The sequence below is a fragment of the Pinus tabuliformis genome, chromosome 2_2 (genome assembly GCF_031772625.1).
Source record: "Pinus tabuliformis cultivar Carrire ecotype Pingquan chromosome 2_2, CPIR1, whole genome shotgun sequence".
Lineage (NCBI taxonomy): Eukaryota > Viridiplantae > Streptophyta > Pinopsida > Pinales > Pinaceae > Pinus > Pinus tabuliformis.
The window spans coordinates 1,210,162,375-1,210,184,013 of record NC_142300.1 but is presented as its reverse complement, the minus strand read 5'-3'; the positions used below and the strand labels follow the sequence as shown (position 1 = coordinate 1,210,184,013).

Genomic DNA, 21,639 nt, shown 5'->3' with positions numbered 1-21,639 from the left:
ATTTGAAGGGAACTATGGACTTTGGCTTATGGTACTCAAGAAGCAAAGGCTTCACCTTAACAACATATGATTGGGTAGAAGTGTCGATAACAAGAAAAGAGCTAGTGGAGGATCATTCTTTCTAGGAAATTATCTAGTGTCGTGGTTGAGCAAGAAACAAACCTCAATCCTCTATCCACAATTGAAGTTGAATATATTGCAACAGCAACATGTTGCTCTTAGGTTCTATAGATGAACGAGACTCTAAAATATATCAAGATAGAATACAATGAACCAATATCAATTATCTATTATAATACAAGTGCTGTCAATATCTCAAAGAAACCTATTATACATTCAAAAACAAAACATATTCCTATCAAATACCACTTCCTAAGAGAACAAGTAGCCAACATGTCAAGCTAGAATACGTTGCTACTAAAGAACATATTACAAATATCTTCACCAAACCCATTCCTCGATAGACATTTGAATATCTATGATAGAAGCTAGGAGTGATTATATTCCTCTCATCTCATCAACAAAAGGAACCATAAGCTTAGGGTATCTTGCTCTTGATTTATGAAAAGAAGGGAAGAATCGTAGATGAGGAGAATCATTAGTTTATGGGGAGTAGCCCTTTTCCATTGATTTCAAATGGGGAAAAGTTGAAAAAAGAGAAGAATTTATAGACAAAGAAGCAATTGTTGATAAAGGAGAAGTTGCAGAAAGGGGGAGTTAGTAGATAGGGGGAGTTCCATGGAACTTTGCCTTGTATGAGGGTTGCCATCAATGACAAAGGGTAAGGTTGTTGTAATGTTTTCATTGATGCCAAAATTTAGAGGGAGACCCTTTTACATGTCGACTAAGCCAAGATATCAAGTCAGATTAGCGAAGTCAAGGGGAGTGTGTATCAAGTTTTTTTAGCAAAGGCTTGAACCAAAATATTTATGAATAAATGGATTTATGAGTGCATTAGAGTTACACAATGTGATATGAGGTGGAAGTAAGTAGAGTAGCATGGAGAAGTAAGACTCGAGGACAAGAGACCCGAGGCTTGAGGAGTAAAGATTTGAGGTGTGAGGAGCATAGACAAGAAAAGTATGACAAGGAAGTTTGAGACACAAAAAGAAGTGTGGAGTATGGGAGGAGGTATGAGGTATGAGGTCTGAAGTCTATGTAATATATTAAAAATACAAAGTAACCTCAAATTTCCATTAAATGTAAATACCTCACAAATTCAAAAGTTTTAGAGTTGCTCCATCAATTAACGAGATAGAACTTTTGCCAGCAATTAACGATCCATTTATCAGGCCCTCAACATATCAAATCGTTCATATAAGATATGTTTTGACATCTCTTCGATATCCTGAAGTATTATACCTCTTGATCACATCCCTGGTCATAAAGGTGCTTAGGTATAGTACCTAAGGGTGAAAGGCCCTTGGCATATCACCATATCGAGCTTTCTAGTAAAGCATATACCTTACAATTCTCCAATATTCTGATTCTTGATAAGCCCTTAAAAATAGCACCTATGTGGTGCTTATGTTGGAGCACCTGGAGCTTAAGCCCCTCAACATATCAACTAACAAGGACAATTTGATAAAACTCATGTTTGCATATCTTTCGGTATCATGATACCCAAAAGCTCTCGTCATAAACCTTTGTCACAGAGAGCTTAAGTTGTAGCACCTGGAGCTAAAGACCCTCAGAATTTGTATATTGTTGTTTTATAAAAAGTGCAACATTGGAGTTTTCTCGATACCCCAATATACCAATATCTGTTAGAAAAAAGGCTTAGTAGACAAAGAATTTTCCGCATTCGATGGAAAGGTTTCTTGTCTAAAGGATTAAAAAGTCTTGGTTTTGTGAGGTATTTTAGTATTAGAGATTTTTGGGTATTTTCTTGATAACCCAACATATAATCAAAATTTGATGTTCTATTCCCAACAGTTCAGTAACGCTATTGGATGGAAGGATTAACCACAAGAGTTGTTTATCATATCGGCACATCATCTCATCGAGAGTTTACAAGCAGAGCTCCTACAAATCCTCTTGTAACTTATATCCCATTAGTATATGCTATCAACTAATAGAGAGATATATGACTATTGATAAAAAAGTGTTGATTCCCTCTAGTGGCATGTTGATCTCATATAGAGTATATTGGTGTAATGTCTTTGAACCTTGTTATTAACCTACCTCCTTGAGCCCTGAAGAATATCTTACCCTTGCCTTATGGGCTTGAGGGTGAGATACCTCGCCTTGCCTCCCAGTGACTTGCCACATAAGAAACCAAATCTCTGACAAATCAATAAAATATTAATTCAAAAATAAATAATAAAATATTAATCTAAAAATAAATAATTAATTTGACCAACCAAAGTTTCCCAAAAAAGCATTAAATGAGATACTTAATCGCATGAAAAAAAATAAAAATAAATTTCTTTAATATTAAAGAAAAATCACTTTCATGGAATTAGCTCTTTAATTTTTTATTTTTTTTTTAACAGAAACGGTTGAGTTTTATTTATAAGAAGAGGTTGGGCATGGCCAAACAACCTCTATTACAGTCAATTGAGAGATTTCTGGCTTTTTAGAATCCTCATATTTTGGCTTTTGTATCAGAGATTAGCTGTTGCTTTTGATTCTTTTGGAATGGCTGAGTGTTCCTTGCTTTGCTCTTGGTTTCTGAATATCCTGTCTTACATTTCCGCTTTTCTTTGATGATTTGAAACTTGCCTGACTTAAAATAATTCCCGCATATATATTAATCCCAAACCCATTTAATACAAACCCGCATATATTAAACTATATTAATATATGTCCTGACCCCACCTCCATTATATCAAACTACTCTTTCATACTCAACCCCACATCAAGGTTAACACCCCTCCATATTCATCACATGATAACTGTCATATCTTCCCTGCCCAGATCCGACGCTTTTCGCGTCCCTCGCTGTCCGACCCTTAACACCTCAGAAGCGCGTGAGTTGGGAAGTTTTGTTAACACCTCAGAAGCGCACGAGATGGGCGGTTTTGTCCTGCCACACGTCAGTCCCTCAGGTACATCGCGTCCATTTGGGAAATACTGCCCAGCAGCCAGAAGCAGTGCGATAAAAACTGCTTACCACTCCCCGCGTCATTAACACCCCACCATATTCAACGTGCGATAACCATCAGATCTTCCCTGCCTAGATCCGATGCTTATCACATCCCTCGTTGTCTAACCCTTAACACCTCAGAAGCGCGCGAGATGGGCAGTTTTGTCCTGCCACGCGTCAGTCCCTCAAGTACATCGCGTCCGTTTGAGAAATACTGCCCAACAACCAAAAGCGGTGCGATAAAAACCACTTACCACTCCCTGCATCATATAAAACCGTCCTCTGTTTGAATTCAATTCTGCGCCTTGTTAAAACACCAAACCACTGATGGCCCATGCGATAAACTGTTTACCTGTCGACTCCACGTGATGTTAAACCATCATGCCACTTTCCCACTCTTTCTCATCAGTGGTTGTTAGCCTGTGCTAGAGCCTTGGTTCTGCATATTTCTTCTACATTCAATTGCGGATTTGGTGGATGCTATGATCTCTGAGATTTGCAATTTCATGGAGATAGGACTTATGCATAGGGATTCAGGCCCACTACCTTGTCTAACCTGTCCTTGTTTAGCTCTCCTTTTCTGTTAAGGAATTGGGTGCCTTTCAGCTTCTTCATCGTTCTTTACCAGCATACCTTGAGCTAGAAGACATCCTTTGTTAGCCATTATATCAACTTCCTTGTTCAGAGTTCGCAGGACATGGTAGAATGAGCACAAAGTGAAATTTTGAGTCATCTTTTTTATTCTTTCAAGAGTCTTGTTTAGAGTAGAGCTATTGAGTTGGTTGCCTGTGTTAAGGATTTTAATCAGGATTTCGGAGTCCCCGAAGATTTGAAGGTTTTCCCCTCTGTTCCTCTGAGCCAGCTGACACGCTTTGAGCAGTCCGAGAATCTTGACTTGGTTGTTAGTGCTTTGTCCTAGGCCCCAACTAAAGTTGTCCTTTTTGTGCCCATCTGTGGAGTAAATTGTTCCTCTTGCCCCTGATATCCCCGGGTTTCCTTTGGAGGCTCTGTCGAAGAATATCGTGACTTTGCCCTGATTTTTCCACCACTTTTTAAAGTCCGCCTCAAAGATCCAAAGCCGCCACTCTGGATTGTGGCTAGGCAGGGAGATATTCTTTTTGATGCTGACCCGTCTCATGGATTCACCTATCCAGCTGAGCTCTTCAGGGAGTAGGGAATTGTCAGGCTTATGAGGTCTATTTTAAAAAGTTTCTAGCAGCAGAGTTGGTGGATTGAAGTCTGTTGTTGAAGATGGCTTCATTCCTTGCCAACCAGATTCCCTAGCAGATATATTTTGGGATTGCATTCTAGATTTTAGTCCATGTTGATTTGCTTTTCAGAGTGTGAGGATAGCATTCTTTCCATGTTGCGAAGAGACTAACAACTGATGTCTGCTCAGGGATTTGGGCATTGAGCCCCATCATTGCTTGCAACCAGACTTCTTGAGAAAAGGGGCAGTCTATGAACAGGTGTTCGATTGTTTCCTGAGCCTTGCAGCAGAGAGGGCATCTGTGGGGACCAATGATTCCTCTTTTCTCTAAGTTATCTCCAGTGAGGGTCCTTTTGTGCATGAGAATCCAGCAGAAGAAGTTGATTTTTGGGAGTCCAAATGGGTCCCAAACATGCTGCCAAAGCTTTGTAGTGTGGATCTGATGTTGTTGTTCTTGTAGAGCTGCAAAGCCCAGCCGTGTTGAGTAAGCTCCGGTCTTCCCCCAGCCCCACTTGTCCCTCGAATGGAGATGCACAGGAGCCAGACCATAGAGTTTAGCTAGTAATTGATGGAGTTGAGGGAGCATCCAGTCAGGGGGGCGGTGGAGGGCCCAATTACTCCAGTTCCCTGTTGAATCCCAAGTGCATATGTCAGCAAGTTTGTGGATACCTTTTTGGATGAGCCAGTTACGCAAGTCTGCTATTTCCGGTGCAAGATTTAGGGGTTGGAGGCCCATGATCTTGTCTTCCCATAGTCTAATTCTTTTCCCGTTTCCTGGTATTCTGTAGAGCTGATCTTTAAAGAACTTCCAGCCTTGGCTGCACAACTTCCACAACGTGGTTCCTTTGTGGGAAGCTCCTTCTTCCATATTCTTTATTGAGAGTCTGTGCAGATATTTTTTAATTAGAACTTGACTTACAGGGTGTCTTTGATTTGAGAAGATTTTCCAGAGGATCTTACCTCCCATTGCCAAATTGGCCAACCCAGGATCTCTTACCTGTAGTCCACCTTCAGATATTGGCCTTTTCACTATGTCCCAGCTTACTATATGATTTTTTTTTGGTTCCCCTTTCCTCCTTGCCATAGAAAATTTTGAATCAGCTTTGCTAGCTATTCAATGATCAATTTTGGAGCTAAAAGGAATGAAGCCTAGTAGATAGGAAGGGATGAGAGAACTGACTTGACCAGAGTGAGCTTCTCGACTGTGGTAATCCGCTGTCCGCCCCAAGCAGTCATTTTTGCCTTGATTTTGCTGATAATTTCCATCTGTTGACACCTAATCTTCATGATTGGGAATTTTATGTAAATAAATAAATTGGGAAGGTGAACAGTCATCGGGAGATGAACTGAACAATCACTCCCTATTGTATATAACAATGGGTTACCTATGGAATAATACACCAATCAGTTTTTCTGCCTTTGGAGAGTTACTGCCTGGCCTGACATGGTATCAGAGCCAGTTCTAAAAATAGTTGTAACTCCCTTCATCTCTGCCACTGCCTCTGTCCTGAAATGCTCTGCCTCCATTGCATTGCATTCACCTGATTACTCTGTCCTGAGCGCTGCTCTGTCCTGAGCGCTGCTCTGCCTCCAGCTATCAATTGAGAGCTACGTTGAGCGTCCACCGTGAGTGCTGGTTTTTGAAGCGTTGAAAGAACTGTGCGTAACTCCTATGTGTTGGTGCAAAATCATTTCTGATGGTCACAGTATGGTGCATCAGGTGTTGCATTCTACGTGAAGGTGTTTGACCAGTACGCATTGTGATGGGCGTATGTATGCCTTGAAGTGAAAACCGTGAATGATGTGCTTTGTTTGAGGATCAAGCAGATATCATGGAAATCCTTAGAAGTTGTTTCCTATATGAAGACAGAAGGAAGGTATTTTGTCATGCTCTGGAATCTTGAGTCTTCTGCGAAGCCGAAGCCGAAGCCGTTTTAAAGACTTTAGCCCACGGATTCTGGACCCAATACCGAGCAACTTGTTTTGAACCCGTGACCGAGTTGCGAATTCTCTCAGACATGGAGGTTCCACCGAGAATGAGTTCCAGAACGGAGATTTGGAATGGTGAATGCGCAGTGGTATCATCGTTCTGAATGCGCAGTGCATTAAAGCTGGTATCTGCTATTTTATTCAATTCTCTGAACTCCTTGAAAGATAAAAGGCTCCTTTGAAAAGCTGAAGTCATATTAACGCGCTGTTGAATTAAAGCTGAAGTCGCATTTATGTTTATGTTTTGAACGCGCTGTAACTGTGGCTTGAATGTTGTATATGCCTTGGACGCTGTTTGAATAAGCCTGACATTTGTCGGTTCAGCCATTGGATTTATAGTGTATACAACGGTGATTCTATCATGGGCATTGACATTTTCCATAGGCGGTGAACAGCTCTTTGGTTCTAGTTGGAAACGTCTGGCTGTTTATAATATAGCTGATAACATTGACCTTCTTGGTGGATCATGAATTTATCTGATGTAAGTAGCATTGAGGCTTTGATATGATCCCGTGGTGCCCTTTTTTTAGCTTTTGTTTATGATTGGGTTTTGTATATTACAAATGTGGTACTGTTAAGGATTTAAACACATCATATTATATTGTAAGCAGAAAGGGAGGTTGTCTCATGAATGGATCATGACGGCATTAAAATAGCCTGTACATATGGAATATGGTGGATATATTATATGAGGATCCTTGGAGGGATTTGAAGAAACAGTACATAAAAGTATTTGAAATTTTTTTTGCCCTTTTGAGTACAATTTCACTGTATATCAGCAGAAGTATTTTTTTCTATCAGCAGAAGTTTTTTTTTACAGAATGCATTCAATCATCTCTATGGTAGGAATAGTTCTCACTGGCAAGGAGAACTACCCTGAATGGTCCCGGATGATAAAACACACCCTCATCTTCAATGAGTTGTGGAAGGGAGTGTGTGTCGGAGAAGGAGACAATGACCCAGTGCAGCCTACATCAGACAAAGAGCTCGTCATTTGGGAAAACAAGAACAGCAAAGCCTATGCATTAATCGCAGCATCTGTAAATGAAGAAGTAAGTCGCCATATTTCATCATATTCAACTGCCTTTGAAGCTTTACAAAAGCTGAAAGAACTCTATGACTCACATTCTGCACTTGAAGTTGTTCAGCTCATGATTAAACTCTTCACTCTTGAACTGAAAAATAATGATCCTCTTGCTCTTGCATCTGAAGTAAAATCCATAATTCATGATATCAAATCCACTAAGGTTGAGCTGGATATCCCACTTATTGCTTTTCTCAAGGCACTCTATCCTACTTACTCCAATTATCTTGAGTCTTTACAAGCAAATGGAAATCTTAAAGATATAACCTTTGACTCTCTTGTGAAAAAGTTTGCTGAAAGAGAGAAAGCCTTTGGAGAGAAGACAGTCCCTGAATCTTCTGAAGAGACTGTGTGCCATGCTCATAAAGAAAAGCATCTTGCTCAAGACTCTACAAGAGGAAGAGGTGGACGAAGAGGAAGAGGAAGATATTTCAGAGGCAGGGGGGCAGACATTCTCAAGGAGAAAAGGCAGATCTGCATTGCATTCGCTGCAAACGAAATGGATCACATGATGCTTCTACATGCAAGCTACCATGGGACAAAATTGAGCAGAAAAGAAACCAGCGGAAAGGTAAAACTGATGATACAGACAAAGGTAAAGCACCTGAATCCGCTCACTATATTGAGGCACAATGTAACATTGGAGTAAACGAAGATTTGTTTAATGCTTCACTTGCTTCTTCGAAAAATGATTGGTTGCTTGATTCAGGAGCAACCTGTCATATGACTCACAGAAAAGATTTTTTTGAAGATTTCACTGACAATGTTGATGGAGCAGTATACTTTGCAGATCAGTCAAAAATCAAGCCATCAGGGCTTGGCACAATCAGGCTTAAACTGCCTGGTCTTCCAGACTTTCTTCTGGATCATGTTCTATATCTCCCACAGCTCAAGAGAAACTTGCTGTCCTTGGTCCACATCCGCCAGCAAGGTCACTCCATTCATATGTTTGATGGCAAGCTTGAGGTAAGAAAAGCATCTGACCACTCACTTGTCATGAGGGGAATAGAAGAAGAAAGACTTCTCAAACTGCAAGGAACCTCTGCTCATGCACAACATTTCTCATATATTTCTCATCATGAAGAAGGTACACTTCCATCAAGTTTATTATGGCATGCTAGATTTGGACATTTAAACTATGACAGTCTCCGCTTATTGAAGAAAAATGGTGTTGCTGGTTTGCCTACAATTCCTAGGAAACATAAGCAATGTGATGCTTGCATTCTAGGAAAGCATAGCAAATAGTCTTTTCATGATTCACATTCAAGAGCACATAGGAAGCTTGAACTCATTCATTCAGATTTATGTGGTCCAATGACTGTTCCTTCTGCAAATGGAAATAAATATATCATGACATTTATTGATGATTACACCAGAATGTGTTGGGTTTATTTATTGAAGAACAAATCTGATGCCTTTCAAACATTCAAGAATTTTCATAAATGGATTGAAAATGATGCACAATCTCATATTGGGTCTATTCGCACTGATAATGGAAAAGAATATACATCAAATGAATTTGAAAACTATCTTCGCCAACATGGGATCAAACATCAAACAACTGTGCCTTATAATCCCCAACAGAATGGTGTAGCTGAAAGAATGAATAGAACAATCTTGAATATGGTACGATCCATGCTTTTCTTCAAAAATGTAAAGATAATGTTTTGGGCTGATGCTGTTCTATGTGCTGCATATAAAGAATAGATGTCCATCTAATGCTATAAGAAACAAGACTCCTTATGAATTGTGGTATGGACATGTTCCTTCGGTAAAACATCTCAGGATCTTTGGTTCCACCTGTTATGCTTTGATACCAAAGGTACATAGAAACAAACTTGGTGCTAGAAGTCGTAAGTGTATCTTCCTGGGGTATTCAAACACCTCCAAAGCATACTGTCTCTATGATGAAGTAAATAAAAATTTTGTTGTATCTAGAGATGTAATTTTTCTTGAATCATCCAAATCTGACAATGTTGTTGAGCGGCAACTTGATCGCTTGGATAGATTCGCAAAAACGAAATCATTTCAAGAATTTGATAATCAGATTCCACATCTTGAAGGGGGGATTCCTATATTAGATCAACATGTGGAATCTTCTTCTGAAGAACAATCTCCCCTGCATGAAACTCCAACAACGGATGATGCTTTAAGTGATGTAATTGATAGAATTGGGAGACTCAATCTTGATTCAGTCCCAACTCAATCAACAGAGCACCCTGGACCATCTCAGAAAGGTCCCCCAAAGTGGCTGACAAAGACACTTGAAAGTGTTCATCCTGATGAAATTGGAAAAACAGGAACCAGAAATTCAAACCGACAAAATGGAGGTGATGTAGATGACTCTAATTCACCTGTTGATATGGATGTTACTTATGATTGTGAATTGAACTTGTCTACAGATTTTGAACCAACTTCCTTCAAAGAAGCTGCTTCTCATGATGAATGGAAAGAAGCGATGCAAAAGGAATATGATGCTCTCATAAAGAATGGCACTTGGAAGCTGGTTGATCCTCCATTTGGAACCAAACCAATTGGCTGCAAGTGGGTCTACAAGAACAAGTACAAAGCTGATGGCTCACTTGACAAGCACAAAGCTAGGCTTGTGGCAAAAGGTTTTACACAGAAGGAAGGGGTCGATTATGAGGAAACTTTTGCCCCCACAGCAAAATGGGCCACCATCCGGACACTCTTTGCACTAGCAGCTCATAACGGTTGGAAAGTCCATCAAATGGATGTAAAAACTGCCTTCTTGAATGGAGATCTAAAATAAAATGTTTTTATGTCCCAGCCTGAAGGATTTGCTGTGAAAGGACATGAACATAAAGTATGCAAACTTGTGAAATCCTTGTATGGCCTCAAACAAGCACCGCGAGCCTGGTATGAAAAACTAACTGAGCATCTTCTGAAACTCAACTTCAATCATTTTGATCTTGATGATGGAACTTTATTTGTCAAGAAAGTTGGCAAAACAGTTGTGTATCTTGTGGTATATGTAGATGATCTTTTAATGACAGGGAACAATGAAAGCTACCTTGCATCCATAAAGAAGGAATTGGGGAAAAGTTTTGAAATGACTGATTTGGGCTATGTTCATTACTATCTTGGCATTGAAGTAACCCAACATCCAAAATCCATATTTCTTTCTCAAAAGAAATACATTGGAGATTTGTTAAACAGATTTGGCATGACAGAGTGCAATCCTCTTTCAACTCCAATGGAACAAAACTTAAAGCTCACATCTATTGAAGGAAAGGAATTTGAGGATGCAACAAAGTATAGACAGCTTGTAGGAAGTCTCATCTACCTCACTACTACCAGACCAGACATTTCATTTACTGTTGGAATCCTCTCCAGGTTCATGCAAAACCCTTGTGAGGGACATTGGTCTGCTGCAAAAAGAGTTCTAAGGTACTTGAAGGGAACTCAAGACCTTGGAATCAAGTATACACAGGTGGACGACTTCAGCTTGATTGGATACTCTGATTCAGACTTCGATGGAGACAAAGAAACTGGGGTATCTACCTCAGGATATGCTATGAGTCTTGGATCAGGAGCTGTCTCCTGGAGATCACGCAAACAATCAGTTCCAGTAGATTCCACAACAGAAGCAGAATACGTGGTAGCAGCTGAAGCAACGAAAGAAATTGTGTGGCTCAGGAAAATTCTTGAAGATTTGCAGGTAAAACAAGTACAATCAACTCCACTCATGATTGATAACACCTCTGCAATAAAACTGGCCAAGAACCCAAAGTTCCATGATCGAACAAAGCATATCAATACTAAATATCATCTGATTCGACATCATGTTGAGGCCAAAACAATCCATCTTCGTCATTGTTCCACAAATGAGCAAATTGCAGACATCTTCACCAAAGCACTTGGAAAGGAAAAGCTTGAACGATTCAGAATGATGCTTGGACTCACCAACATCCCTTCAGATTAAGGGGGGGAATGTTGACACCTAATCTTCATGATTGGGAATTTTATGTAAATAAATAAATTGGGAAGGTGAACAGTCATCGGGAGATGAACTGAACAATCACTCCCTATTGTATATAACAATGGGTTACCTATGGAATAATACACCAATCAGTTTTTCTGCCTTTGGAGAGTTACTGCCTAGCCTGACACCATCCAATGAGGGGCCTTACTAGTACCCAAGTTTAAAGGCAGGCCAAGATACTTGAATTTTTCCCAAGAGACATAGCCGTTGAAGCCTAGAGCTTGGGAAATCCTGAGTATAGTTTGCTGGTATACCGCCCAGCTATACACTGCACTTTTCCTCTTGTTGACCATAGCTCCGGAGACTCTACAGAAGCTTTGGATTACTCCATTGAAGGCTCTTGCTATTTTAATGGAGGCTCCTCCCATAAGGATAGAGTCATCGATGAACAAGGCATGATTGATTGGGGTTGTTCCGATTATCGCCCTGATGCCAGGAAGTGTCCCATTGAGCTTCTCAGCTGTGAGCTTTCAGCTTAGAGAGTCTGCCATCAGAATATACAGGAAGGGGGACAGAGGGCAGCCTTGCCTGATTCCCCTCGAAGCTTTGAAGTATTTTGTCGGCCTGCCATTTACTAGAGGGGCTATCCAAGGTTCTCCAATGCATGCTTTAATCAATTTTACAAATTCAAAACTGAAACCAAATGCAGAAAGAACTTGGAGGAGGAAAGAGTGCCTTACTCGATCAAAGGCATTCGCCATGTCCAATTTGATGAGCATACCTTGCTCTTTGCGTTGATGGCTGGAATGGATGATTTCCTGCACCAGTATCACATTGTCCAGGATATGCTTGCCTTTGACAAACCCTCCTTGGTTGGGTGAGATGAGTTTTTCTAGCAAAGGATTTATTCTATTTGCAAGTAACTTGGTGAGAATTTTGTAGGACGCATTACATAGCGAGATTGGCCTGAATCTGTCGAATGCCTCCAGGTTGGCTTCTTTGGGAATTAGAGCTAGGAAGGTGGAGTTTATGCTTCCTCCCACTTTGGCTTTTCGGAGGAAGCCTTTGATCATTCGATATAAATTAGCCTTGATGATGTCCCAACAAATTCTATAGAAGTGTATGGAGAATCCATCAGGTCCTGGGGCTTAGTCTGGTTCCATATTCCATATGACATTGCTAATTTCATCTTCAGTGAATGGCTTTAGGATAGTTGCATTGTCCTCCTCGTTAACCATCCTTGGAACATGCTTGAGGAAGTCATGAGCTTCCTCTTCATCCTCCGCGCCTTCTTCTTTGAACAATTGTTGAAAATGAGAGGTTGTTGCCTCTTTTATCAGAGTTGTGCCTTTGAGAACAACCCCATCTGGCAAGGTGATTTTAGCAATGTGGTTTCTAGAAAGACGGGTTTGAATTTGCTTGTGGAAGAAGGTTGTATTTTTGTCTCCAGACGCAAGCCAGAGATTGTGTGACTTGAGCCTCAAGTATTCTTCCTCCTCTCTGAATGTCTGGAGGGTGCTGATTTGGTGTTCTTGCTCGCTATGAATTTCTGCGCTGGTAATGTCTTGCATCTCTAGGCCCATTTGCAGATCCAGCAGCTGCTTTGTGCTCTGTTTTCGTTGGGTAGTGGGAGAATCTGTGGGCTTTTTTATCCATTGTTTCAGAGTTGTTTTGGTGGCTTTTATCTTTTGCTCCCAAACATAGCTGGGTGATCCAAGAACATGGATGGACCATGCCTTATTCATTGTATCCATAAACCCTTCTCTGTTTGCCCATAGTGCGTTGAACCGAAAGGGGATTGGCCCCAATTTTTCTTCTTCTTCTAGCAGAAGGAGGATGGGTTTATGGTCTGAATTCCACTTTGGCAGAATTTTTGTGGAAATGATCATCTTCTCGGAGAGGAAGGAACTCTGAAGAAGGAATCTATCTAGCTTGGCTGATATGCGCTCCTCCTCTATTCTGTTATTTTTCCATGTGTAAAGCCCTTTTTTTGGCTCGAAGTCCAATAAATCCCATTGTTGAATCAGGTTTTCCACTAAGGGAAGAAAGCGGTCCCTGTTGCTGGTTCCTCCTCTTTTTTCCTTTGGGTCGAGGATTAGATTGAAGTCTCCCGCAATAATTATATTCTTGAGGGAGTATGCTTCCAGAAAATCAGTCAGAGTTTGCCAGCATTTTTCCTTTTCTGCATAGAGGACAGGTACATAGAGATTAAAGAGAGCAAAGTTTATCTTACTTGAGAGGTGTCGGAGTTCGGTGTAAATCCAGTGCTACATCTGAAAGGAGCTCTCAAGCTGAAACTTGTCAGCCTCCCAGAGAGTGGCTATCCTGCCGCATGTACCTCTGGCACTTACTGCTTTTCCAGCTTTTGTTTTCCATTTTACTTTGCTGAGTTCCAGAAGGGCTTCGCCTTCTATTTTAGTCTCTTGGAGCATGAGGATCTTGGGGAGTTCTGATTTCAATAGGCTCTTGACTGCTTCAACTTTTGATGGATTCCCCAGTCCTCTGCAATTCCAAGAGACTAATCACATTATTTACTGGCAAGGGTTGGGGCAGCACCTCCCTTGGGAGGCCTGGTTCTAGTATTTTTGCCGATAGACATCTCTATAGTGGCCTGGCTGCCTTGCATTTTTTGTCTCTCTGCTTCTTCTTCTCTAGCCTCTCTGTGAGATTTCCTCCCCACTCTTTTCAAGGGCCTCTCAGTTGTTTCATCTTCCGAGGATCTCGATATCTCTGGGGTCTTCTTCCTTGTCATATCTGCATAGGTTGGGGAGCTAGAGGCACCTTTTGGGGTTTTGATTTGGAGAGAGACTGTTTCCTCTTGCCTTTTGTTTTCTTCCATGTTGTTAGCCTACTGTTCAACCTCTTTATTTGCTGGATCTTGGAGTTTTTCTGGTGTGCTGAGTATTTCAAAGGGATTTGTGGGTATGTCTGCTCTTGGTGGGACTGAGCTTCCTTCTGCTTGGGCTTCAGGAGGAGCACCCCTCCCAATGGACAAGGCTTTCCCTTTGTTCCTGTTGCTCTGCTTAGTTGTTCCTGATTTCTGAACCTGAGTCCATTGATCTCCTTTCTCCTTCTCAGCTCCATCCTCTGATTTCTTTTTACAGTGCTTGGCAAAATGCCCATAGCCATGGCAGTGCCGACATTTAAATGGGAGTTTCTCATAGTCTAGCACTTGTATGTGTGTCGAGTCAGCCACCGTGAGTTTAATAGCTTCAGGGAGACCTTCCTTTAGCTCTACTTCTACACAAATTCTCGCACAGGAGTACTGATCTATTCTTTCTGCTCGATCAATGTATTTACCAAGTTTGTTGCCTATGGTTTCTAAGGATTTAGGGTTCCAGCAGTGCAGAGGTAGATGGGGCAATCGCACCTAGACCAGAATAGCCGAGGGCACATCCTAAGTCAGATCGAAGTCTGGTGTCCATTGATTCAGATACAGACCCTAAGGCCCCATGAAATATGGGTCGTTTCTGAATATGAGGTTCTGTCTTCTGTTGCTTCAAATACGAATACAAAGAAGCCTTTTCCGACGAAATGGCTTTTTATTCCTTCCTTGACCAGGGATTGCCAGTTCCTTTGCACCCAAGCATCTACAGCTTTAGGCGAGGGCCATAAGCCTGTGAACTGTCCAATAAGCCCTCGTTTTGCTAGGTTTAATGCCGCTTTGCAGGGTTCTTCAGTCGGTAGAGCAACTGTGGGGATGGATTCCATTTTTTTACAAACTTCTGCTGGTTTTCGGTTGCTGGCCGTTTATTGCATGTTGCAACCAGATCCCGAAATGTAGCTAGCTCAGGTGGAAAGGTTGGACCCATTTCGCGACCGGCTCTGGCGCTGCGCGCAGTCTTGTGGTTGACTGTAATTCCTCACGCACTCCCCGGTCTTCCTCCTACCAACCTCGGAGGCTACTCCGAGCTCCTGCTCTCTGATTCCTCGCGTGCAAACTTCTTCTCTTTAAAATTATTTTTACCAACCCTTCCATTACCTTTTTAAAATTTTATACAAACCCTTTCATTCCATTGTAATAATCATTTCATCTTTTCTCAAAATATATATATATATAAAATTTCTGTATTGATGTAAAGGTCATATCAACCATCCCATTATAACAATCATTTCATCTGTCTCCATCTTACCATTTTGCTTTTCAGCGCATGAATATTGGTCTGGCAAATTCAATTCGATTCCAAGTTTAATTCTTTAAAATTTCAATTCAATTCGATTCCAAGTTTAATCCTTTAAAAATTCAATTCGATTCGAAGTTTAATCTTTTTAAAATTCTACAACTCGTGTCCAATTCAAATTTTATTCTTTATCTCCTTTCCATTGCAGTTCAACTCAAACTTTAATCCATTCCAATCCAGTTCAATTTCTTTTGTTCAGTACGAAAAAAAAGCAGCGGAATCCAGTTCAATTCACACTTTATTTCCATTCCAATTCAATTCAAACTTTAATCCCTTACAATTCCCTACTTTCATAATCCCCGCTTGCTGGAAATCACTCCCCTCTTTGAATTTTCACCAAATCGCTATTTGTCCACCATTCCTATTTTCCGGATTTCAACACAGTTGGGACATATTCCAAACCGACCAATGCAATTTAATTCAAACTTTAGTCCCAAATAATTTCTATTTTTTTAGGGTTCAAACACACTTGAGACATATTCCAAAGACCAGTTACCTGAACTTATTCTTGTCAGCTTACCTTTATCTGAACTTAACATCTTCCTCGCATCTTCGTTTACTCTGGCATCTACTTTTTCATGTTCAAATATGGATCTACTTCATCATCAAGCCATTGGGCATCTGGTCCTGATTTACATCCGGAAAGCTCAAGCTTATATTGATTATCATTATACAGCTCTGTGCATCTCCTTCCCGGTGAGTGAATTATACAGCTCTGTACATCTCCCTCCCATTGAATTTTCCTGGGTTTTTCCAGATCTCAATATAACTATCAGTTGGCCTTCCCAATATCAGTAATCTATCCTTTTCTGGTATCCCTTCCCTTCCACTATTGTCAATTCAATTCCACTGAAATTTGCAGATCCTCTATTGAAAGCTCTCCCTGGTCAATAAGACTTGCTGGGTTATCATTACAGATAAATGGGGAACCGAAACTCCCCTCAGCAAAAACGAAACAACCAAAATACCTTTGATAAAAAACGAGACAACCCTGTGCAGGGTAGGCCTCACAATAATATTCATATAAGCCCCCACAACCAAAATACCCTTCATCAAAAACGAGACAACCCTGAGCAGGGTAGGCCTCACAGTACTATTCATATAATCCCCCACAATCCTGCTGCCCCTGCATATCCAAAACCCTCTTCCTCAAAAGTCCCCACAGTACCAAGACAGGTCAGAGGACGAATCCTGGGGAGGCCATTAGAGGATGTGAGGTCTGAATACAGTATTGGCAAGGAATTAGGAAGAGGGCAGTTTGGGGTCACATACATATGCACCCACAAGCAAACGGGCCAGAAATATGCGTGCAAATCCATTGCAGGCAGGAGATTAAAAGGAAATGATGATATAGAGAGAGTCAGGACGGAGGTCAGGATTTTGCAGCATCTGTGTGGGCAACCAAATATAGTGGAATTGAAAGGTGTTTATGAGGATAAGCATTCTGTGAACTTGGTCATGGAGCTGTGTCGTGGTGGGGAGCTGTTTGAAAGAATTATTGCCAAGGGGCATTACAGTGAGATGGCAGCTGCTTCAATATTCAGGACCATTGTTCAGGTGGTGCACACTTGCCATTCTATGGGCGTCCTGCACCGCGACCTGAAGCCCGAGAACTTTCTGTTTCTGAACGAGGATGAAGATTCTCCACTTAAGGCCATTGATTTTGGCCTTTCGGTCTTCTACAAGCCAGGTAAGGGCCCACTTCCATTTCCTTCTTTCACTCAAACGATGCAGTTGCCAACTTCTCAAATATATTTTCATTTCTATGGCCTACTCTAATTTATAAATGAAATTAATGAAATGGCTTTTACACTAGTGATTTTGTTTTTTTTTCATTGTCTAAATATATTTTAGAATATATGCCATTTGGTAGGTTAGGTTAAGCAAAGTTGTTTGTTGTCTCATATGTGTTGTATGCCTTTACATAAATTCCTCAAACAAAGATTTTTGTTTGACTTTATATAAGTTTCTCAAACAAATGATTTTTCTTTGACTTTACCTAAATTTATCAAACAAATGAATTTTTTTTTCCCCCTCTAATTTCACATGCTGCAACTTGTGATAATATGTGATTTTTTAATGGCATAGCAAAATTCTAATATAATAATTTTTTTAAAAATATGAAATTTATTTGTATACTTATAAATATAATTTTAATAACAAAAAATACATTGTAATAAAAAATTATATAATTTAATGTATATAATGAGTAATAAATTCAATATAAATTTATTTTAATTATGGATCTACTAAATACTTAGAAAGAATAAATTTTTTAAAATGTAAGATTTTTTTATGAGTACAAAACTTAAGATTTGCACATCCAAAGCTTTGATTTCTCTCAGCCTGGTAGATCTTGAATTTAAATTAGATTTATGTTAATTTTGAGCAAACATTAATAAAATGTTATATATATATGTTTTTTTCACTTGTTTTATATAATATATAAATAGTTCACATTGATATATTTTATTTATGATTCACATGGCTCTCCTCATATTCAGAAATAAAAAATACATATTCATTAAAATATAATGTTTCTCTCTTATACATATTGAATTATTTTTGTTATTAATATTTTTTAAAATGTTATATATATTATTAATATTAAAAAAATACATATTAAATATAATTATTTTTACTATTAAAAAATTCCACATTAAACATAATTATTTTATTAATAAAAAAATTCTATATTAATTATAATTATTTTTATTATTAATATTTAAAAAATAAAATATAAATTTTATATTCAACATTGAATGAATTTTTTTATTATCATTATTTTTAAGGTGTTAATATAAATATTATTTTATTATTTTTAAATATAACCATTTTTTTCTTATATTAAACTATAAAATATCTCCATACAAATATATATTAAAGAAACCTATATTTCTTTAAAGTAAAATTCAAAATTTATCTTTATTAAAAAATATATATTATAAAAACATAAATTAAATAATAAATTTATAATCAGAAATCAAAACATTAACCATCGAACAAAGATTAAAACAAATATTACAATTTCACTCGAAAATACTAAAAAAAAAACTAGAAATGTCAATACCAACTTTTTAATATTCAAAGTGTGAGGGCTATAAAGCTTTCATTATAGAACCCAGCCTTAAAGCGAACACCCTCAACATCATTCAATTCTCAAATTATAGCTCACCCCAACCTATTGATAAGAAGTAGAAACATTATCAAACCAGGTAAACATAAAACAACAAGTGAAAACCACTATTAATAATTATTATCATTCCTGAAATTCAACTATAATTTATTTCAAAAATTTTAAAAATATTTTTTATTAAAAATTACAAATAAAATAATTAAAATTACATTTCCACCCCAAAAAAAATTAATTAAAATAATTAAAATTACATTCCCACTAAAAAGTCTTCTATGGTATTTAGTAATCTCTCCAATTTTGAAAATCCCAAAAAAGTAAGTGCGCCCACTAAAGCTAATTTTTTGTACAACGAAAAAGTACTAGTGGCATCTTAAGCAATGTAGTGTGAGTTAGAGTGAAGAACTAATTCCATTAGTTCATGTGAACTAAAGGTGGGAGACACTACATTTAAGTAGTGTAATGTTTTGTTTTTTAACTAGAAAAGTTTGACTAGCTTTTTTTTTCACAAGTCACTTTCATTATAAAACAAAAGTCATTATAGGTTACAAAATGAGACGCTCGAGGCTAAACCATCAAGGCTCAAAAATGAATCACAAAAAGGAGAGCTCTCCTGCGACATACAAAGACTACACTATGAAATAGCGAATAACAAAAAACATATTGGACATAATCACAAGTCATACCAACACGAGGACTACAAAAAGAGACAAAAAACGGGACAATATCACATAACAGAGAAGGAATTGGAACCATAGGCCGTTACATTTGCCAAAAAATTATAGCAGATAAAACCACGCAACATCAAAACTCCCCTCTTTCAAAGGTTGTTTTCCATTGTGTTATGTTCTTGAAAGATATGGGAGAACGAGATATGCCTGAAAGAATCCTTCCAGGCCAAAATTTGTTGCTGGCAATGGAATAATGAAGCCAGTGCCAATGATGACCTACCCTGCACCAAGTCGATGGTGGATTTGGAGTCCCCAACAATCATAATCTCATTGATGGCGAGCCAAGACGTGGGATTTAGCATCCCCCAAAGGGCCACCACCCCAGCCCTGTTGTTGGAACCAGAGCTCCCCAACCAAAAGAATTGGAATGCTTTGCACTGATCAATCACAATATAAGCGCTACAACCCCATGCACCTATGGAGGATGCTCCATCAAAGAAACTGACAGGGGAGGAATAATCAATTTCTTTGAGATTGATTTAATGTCTATGAACTTTAGGCCTTCGAGGACCAACCTCCATAAAATAAGCAATGCTTTTCAAACTGGCAGTGTTCACCTCAGGGAGTTGGTTCTCAAAAATATATTTGTTCCTGCATACCCATATACCCCAAAGAATATAAAGTGGAATCACCCTAACTACTTATTGATGAGAGCACCAGTTGGCTAAGCATGCTACAATAGAAGATCTTTCCACCACTTGATGGACCTTGAGGGCTTTTGAGACCTCCTCCAAAATTGCAATAAAAAATGGGCAATGTAGAAATAGGTGCTTAGCCTCCTTGGGGGTTGCTCCACATAGAAGACACCATCCTAGGCCCTGAAATCCTTTCTTTAGAAGATTATCCCAAGTTAGTATCCGATTATGGATGACTAACCAAGAGAAACATTTATTTTTTAATGGCACACCCCACTTCCACATGCCAACCATTCAGCATGGAGCTTTGCTAGAATGAGAGAAGAAATGTAGGCATAAGCATCTTTGACAAAACAATTCACCATTAGAGACACCATCTTCCCATGTCAGCTTATCAAGCTTATTAGAAATGGAAATCCCAATGGTACCAAGATGAAATTAGTATTGTTCCCATTAATACCATAACTCCTCAAGAATTCTGATTTCATGCACATGAGGCCACAAGGATGATGAGAAAATAGAGTAGTGGAGGCTCTTGATTTGTGTTAAGGAAAAAATGCCACTATAAGGCATTGGATGATAGAAACATGAAGGTTGAGCCCCCCTGTCATCCCTTTGGTTGCATCTAGGCCGATATAAACCTTCTCACCTCTGCCCACTTCCCAACAAAGATTTCCACATAACCATAGCTTGACTTTCATAAGACTACGCCATATGTAAGAAGCATTGCTTTTCACAAGGGCCCCAATAGACACCCATTTTCCAGATTCTTATTTTGAAGGCATTTGTAAAAAATGATGTCTTTCCATGTCCCTGAAGCAGTGAATGCCTTCCATAAGTTCTTGATAAGAAGGGTCTGAATGAATCTCTTTGTATTGTTAATGCCCTAATCAACTTTGCCACCAACTTGAATAATGTCTCCAAACAAGTCAGATGATTTTTTTTTTATTTTTTTTTTTTATTGTTGACCCATTCCAAAGAAAATTAGAGATAATAACACCAGTGTTGTCTATAATAGCCATTGGAAGATTGTTGGCTGGAGGGGGCCTGACCTAGGTTCAGTGTTAATTAGCCAAACAAATCCCTACACTACTAGCCCTTTCGGCATCAGCCCGCAGAGCGCAGACCAAAGTCTCACCCGAAACAGTATGGGGGGATGCTGGAACCAAGTTTCCACACCCTGAGATGGTTGTGATGTCGTTTGATTTCTTCTATCCCTGCCTTCACGTAGGTGGTTTCGCTCTAGGGCTTGCAAGCAAAACCCTTTTTTCAGGCCTTCAATACCTTTGCGAAAGTATACGATCAGCCTTCGCGCAACCCTAAACTGTGGCTCAGGTACTTTCATGCTGCTATGGTAGCGTGCTGTGAAAATTCCTCAATTATCCTAAGTGATTTGCTTATCTTGTCAAATACTTAAAGTTATCATCACGTAAGCAGATATTCGTAATTGCGTTCAATTATTCAATGTAATTGCATTCATTTGCGCATCATATAAGCATAATAAAGGAAATTTATACATAAAATATCAAAACCCATCAACAGAACAAAGACACTGAAATTGTAGAATAAATCCTTTTATTAATATCTCTTAAGTGTTACAGACTCTGTCCACCTTGCGCACACAACTGCAGGGGTCCACGTA

General features: G+C 39.1%; 1 protein-coding gene across 3 annotated transcripts in view; it reads left to right on the top strand.

Annotated features, from left to right (window-relative positions):
* The first annotated feature begins 15,802 nt into the window (after nucleotides 1–15,802).
* The window catches only part of LOC149197832 (calcium-dependent protein kinase 1-like), a 122,411-nt gene continuing 116,574 nt past the window's right edge, over nucleotides 15,803–21,639 (top strand). For all 3 annotated transcript variants that reach the window (XM_089405990.1, XM_089405989.1, XM_089405988.1), the window contains exon 1: nucleotides 15,803–17,188. In XM_089405990.1, coding sequence (XP_089262116.1) covers nucleotides 16,420–17,188 — 769 coding nt within the window. In that variant the 5' untranslated portion in view covers nucleotides 15,803–16,419. The remainder of the gene's footprint in view (nucleotides 17,189–21,639) is intronic.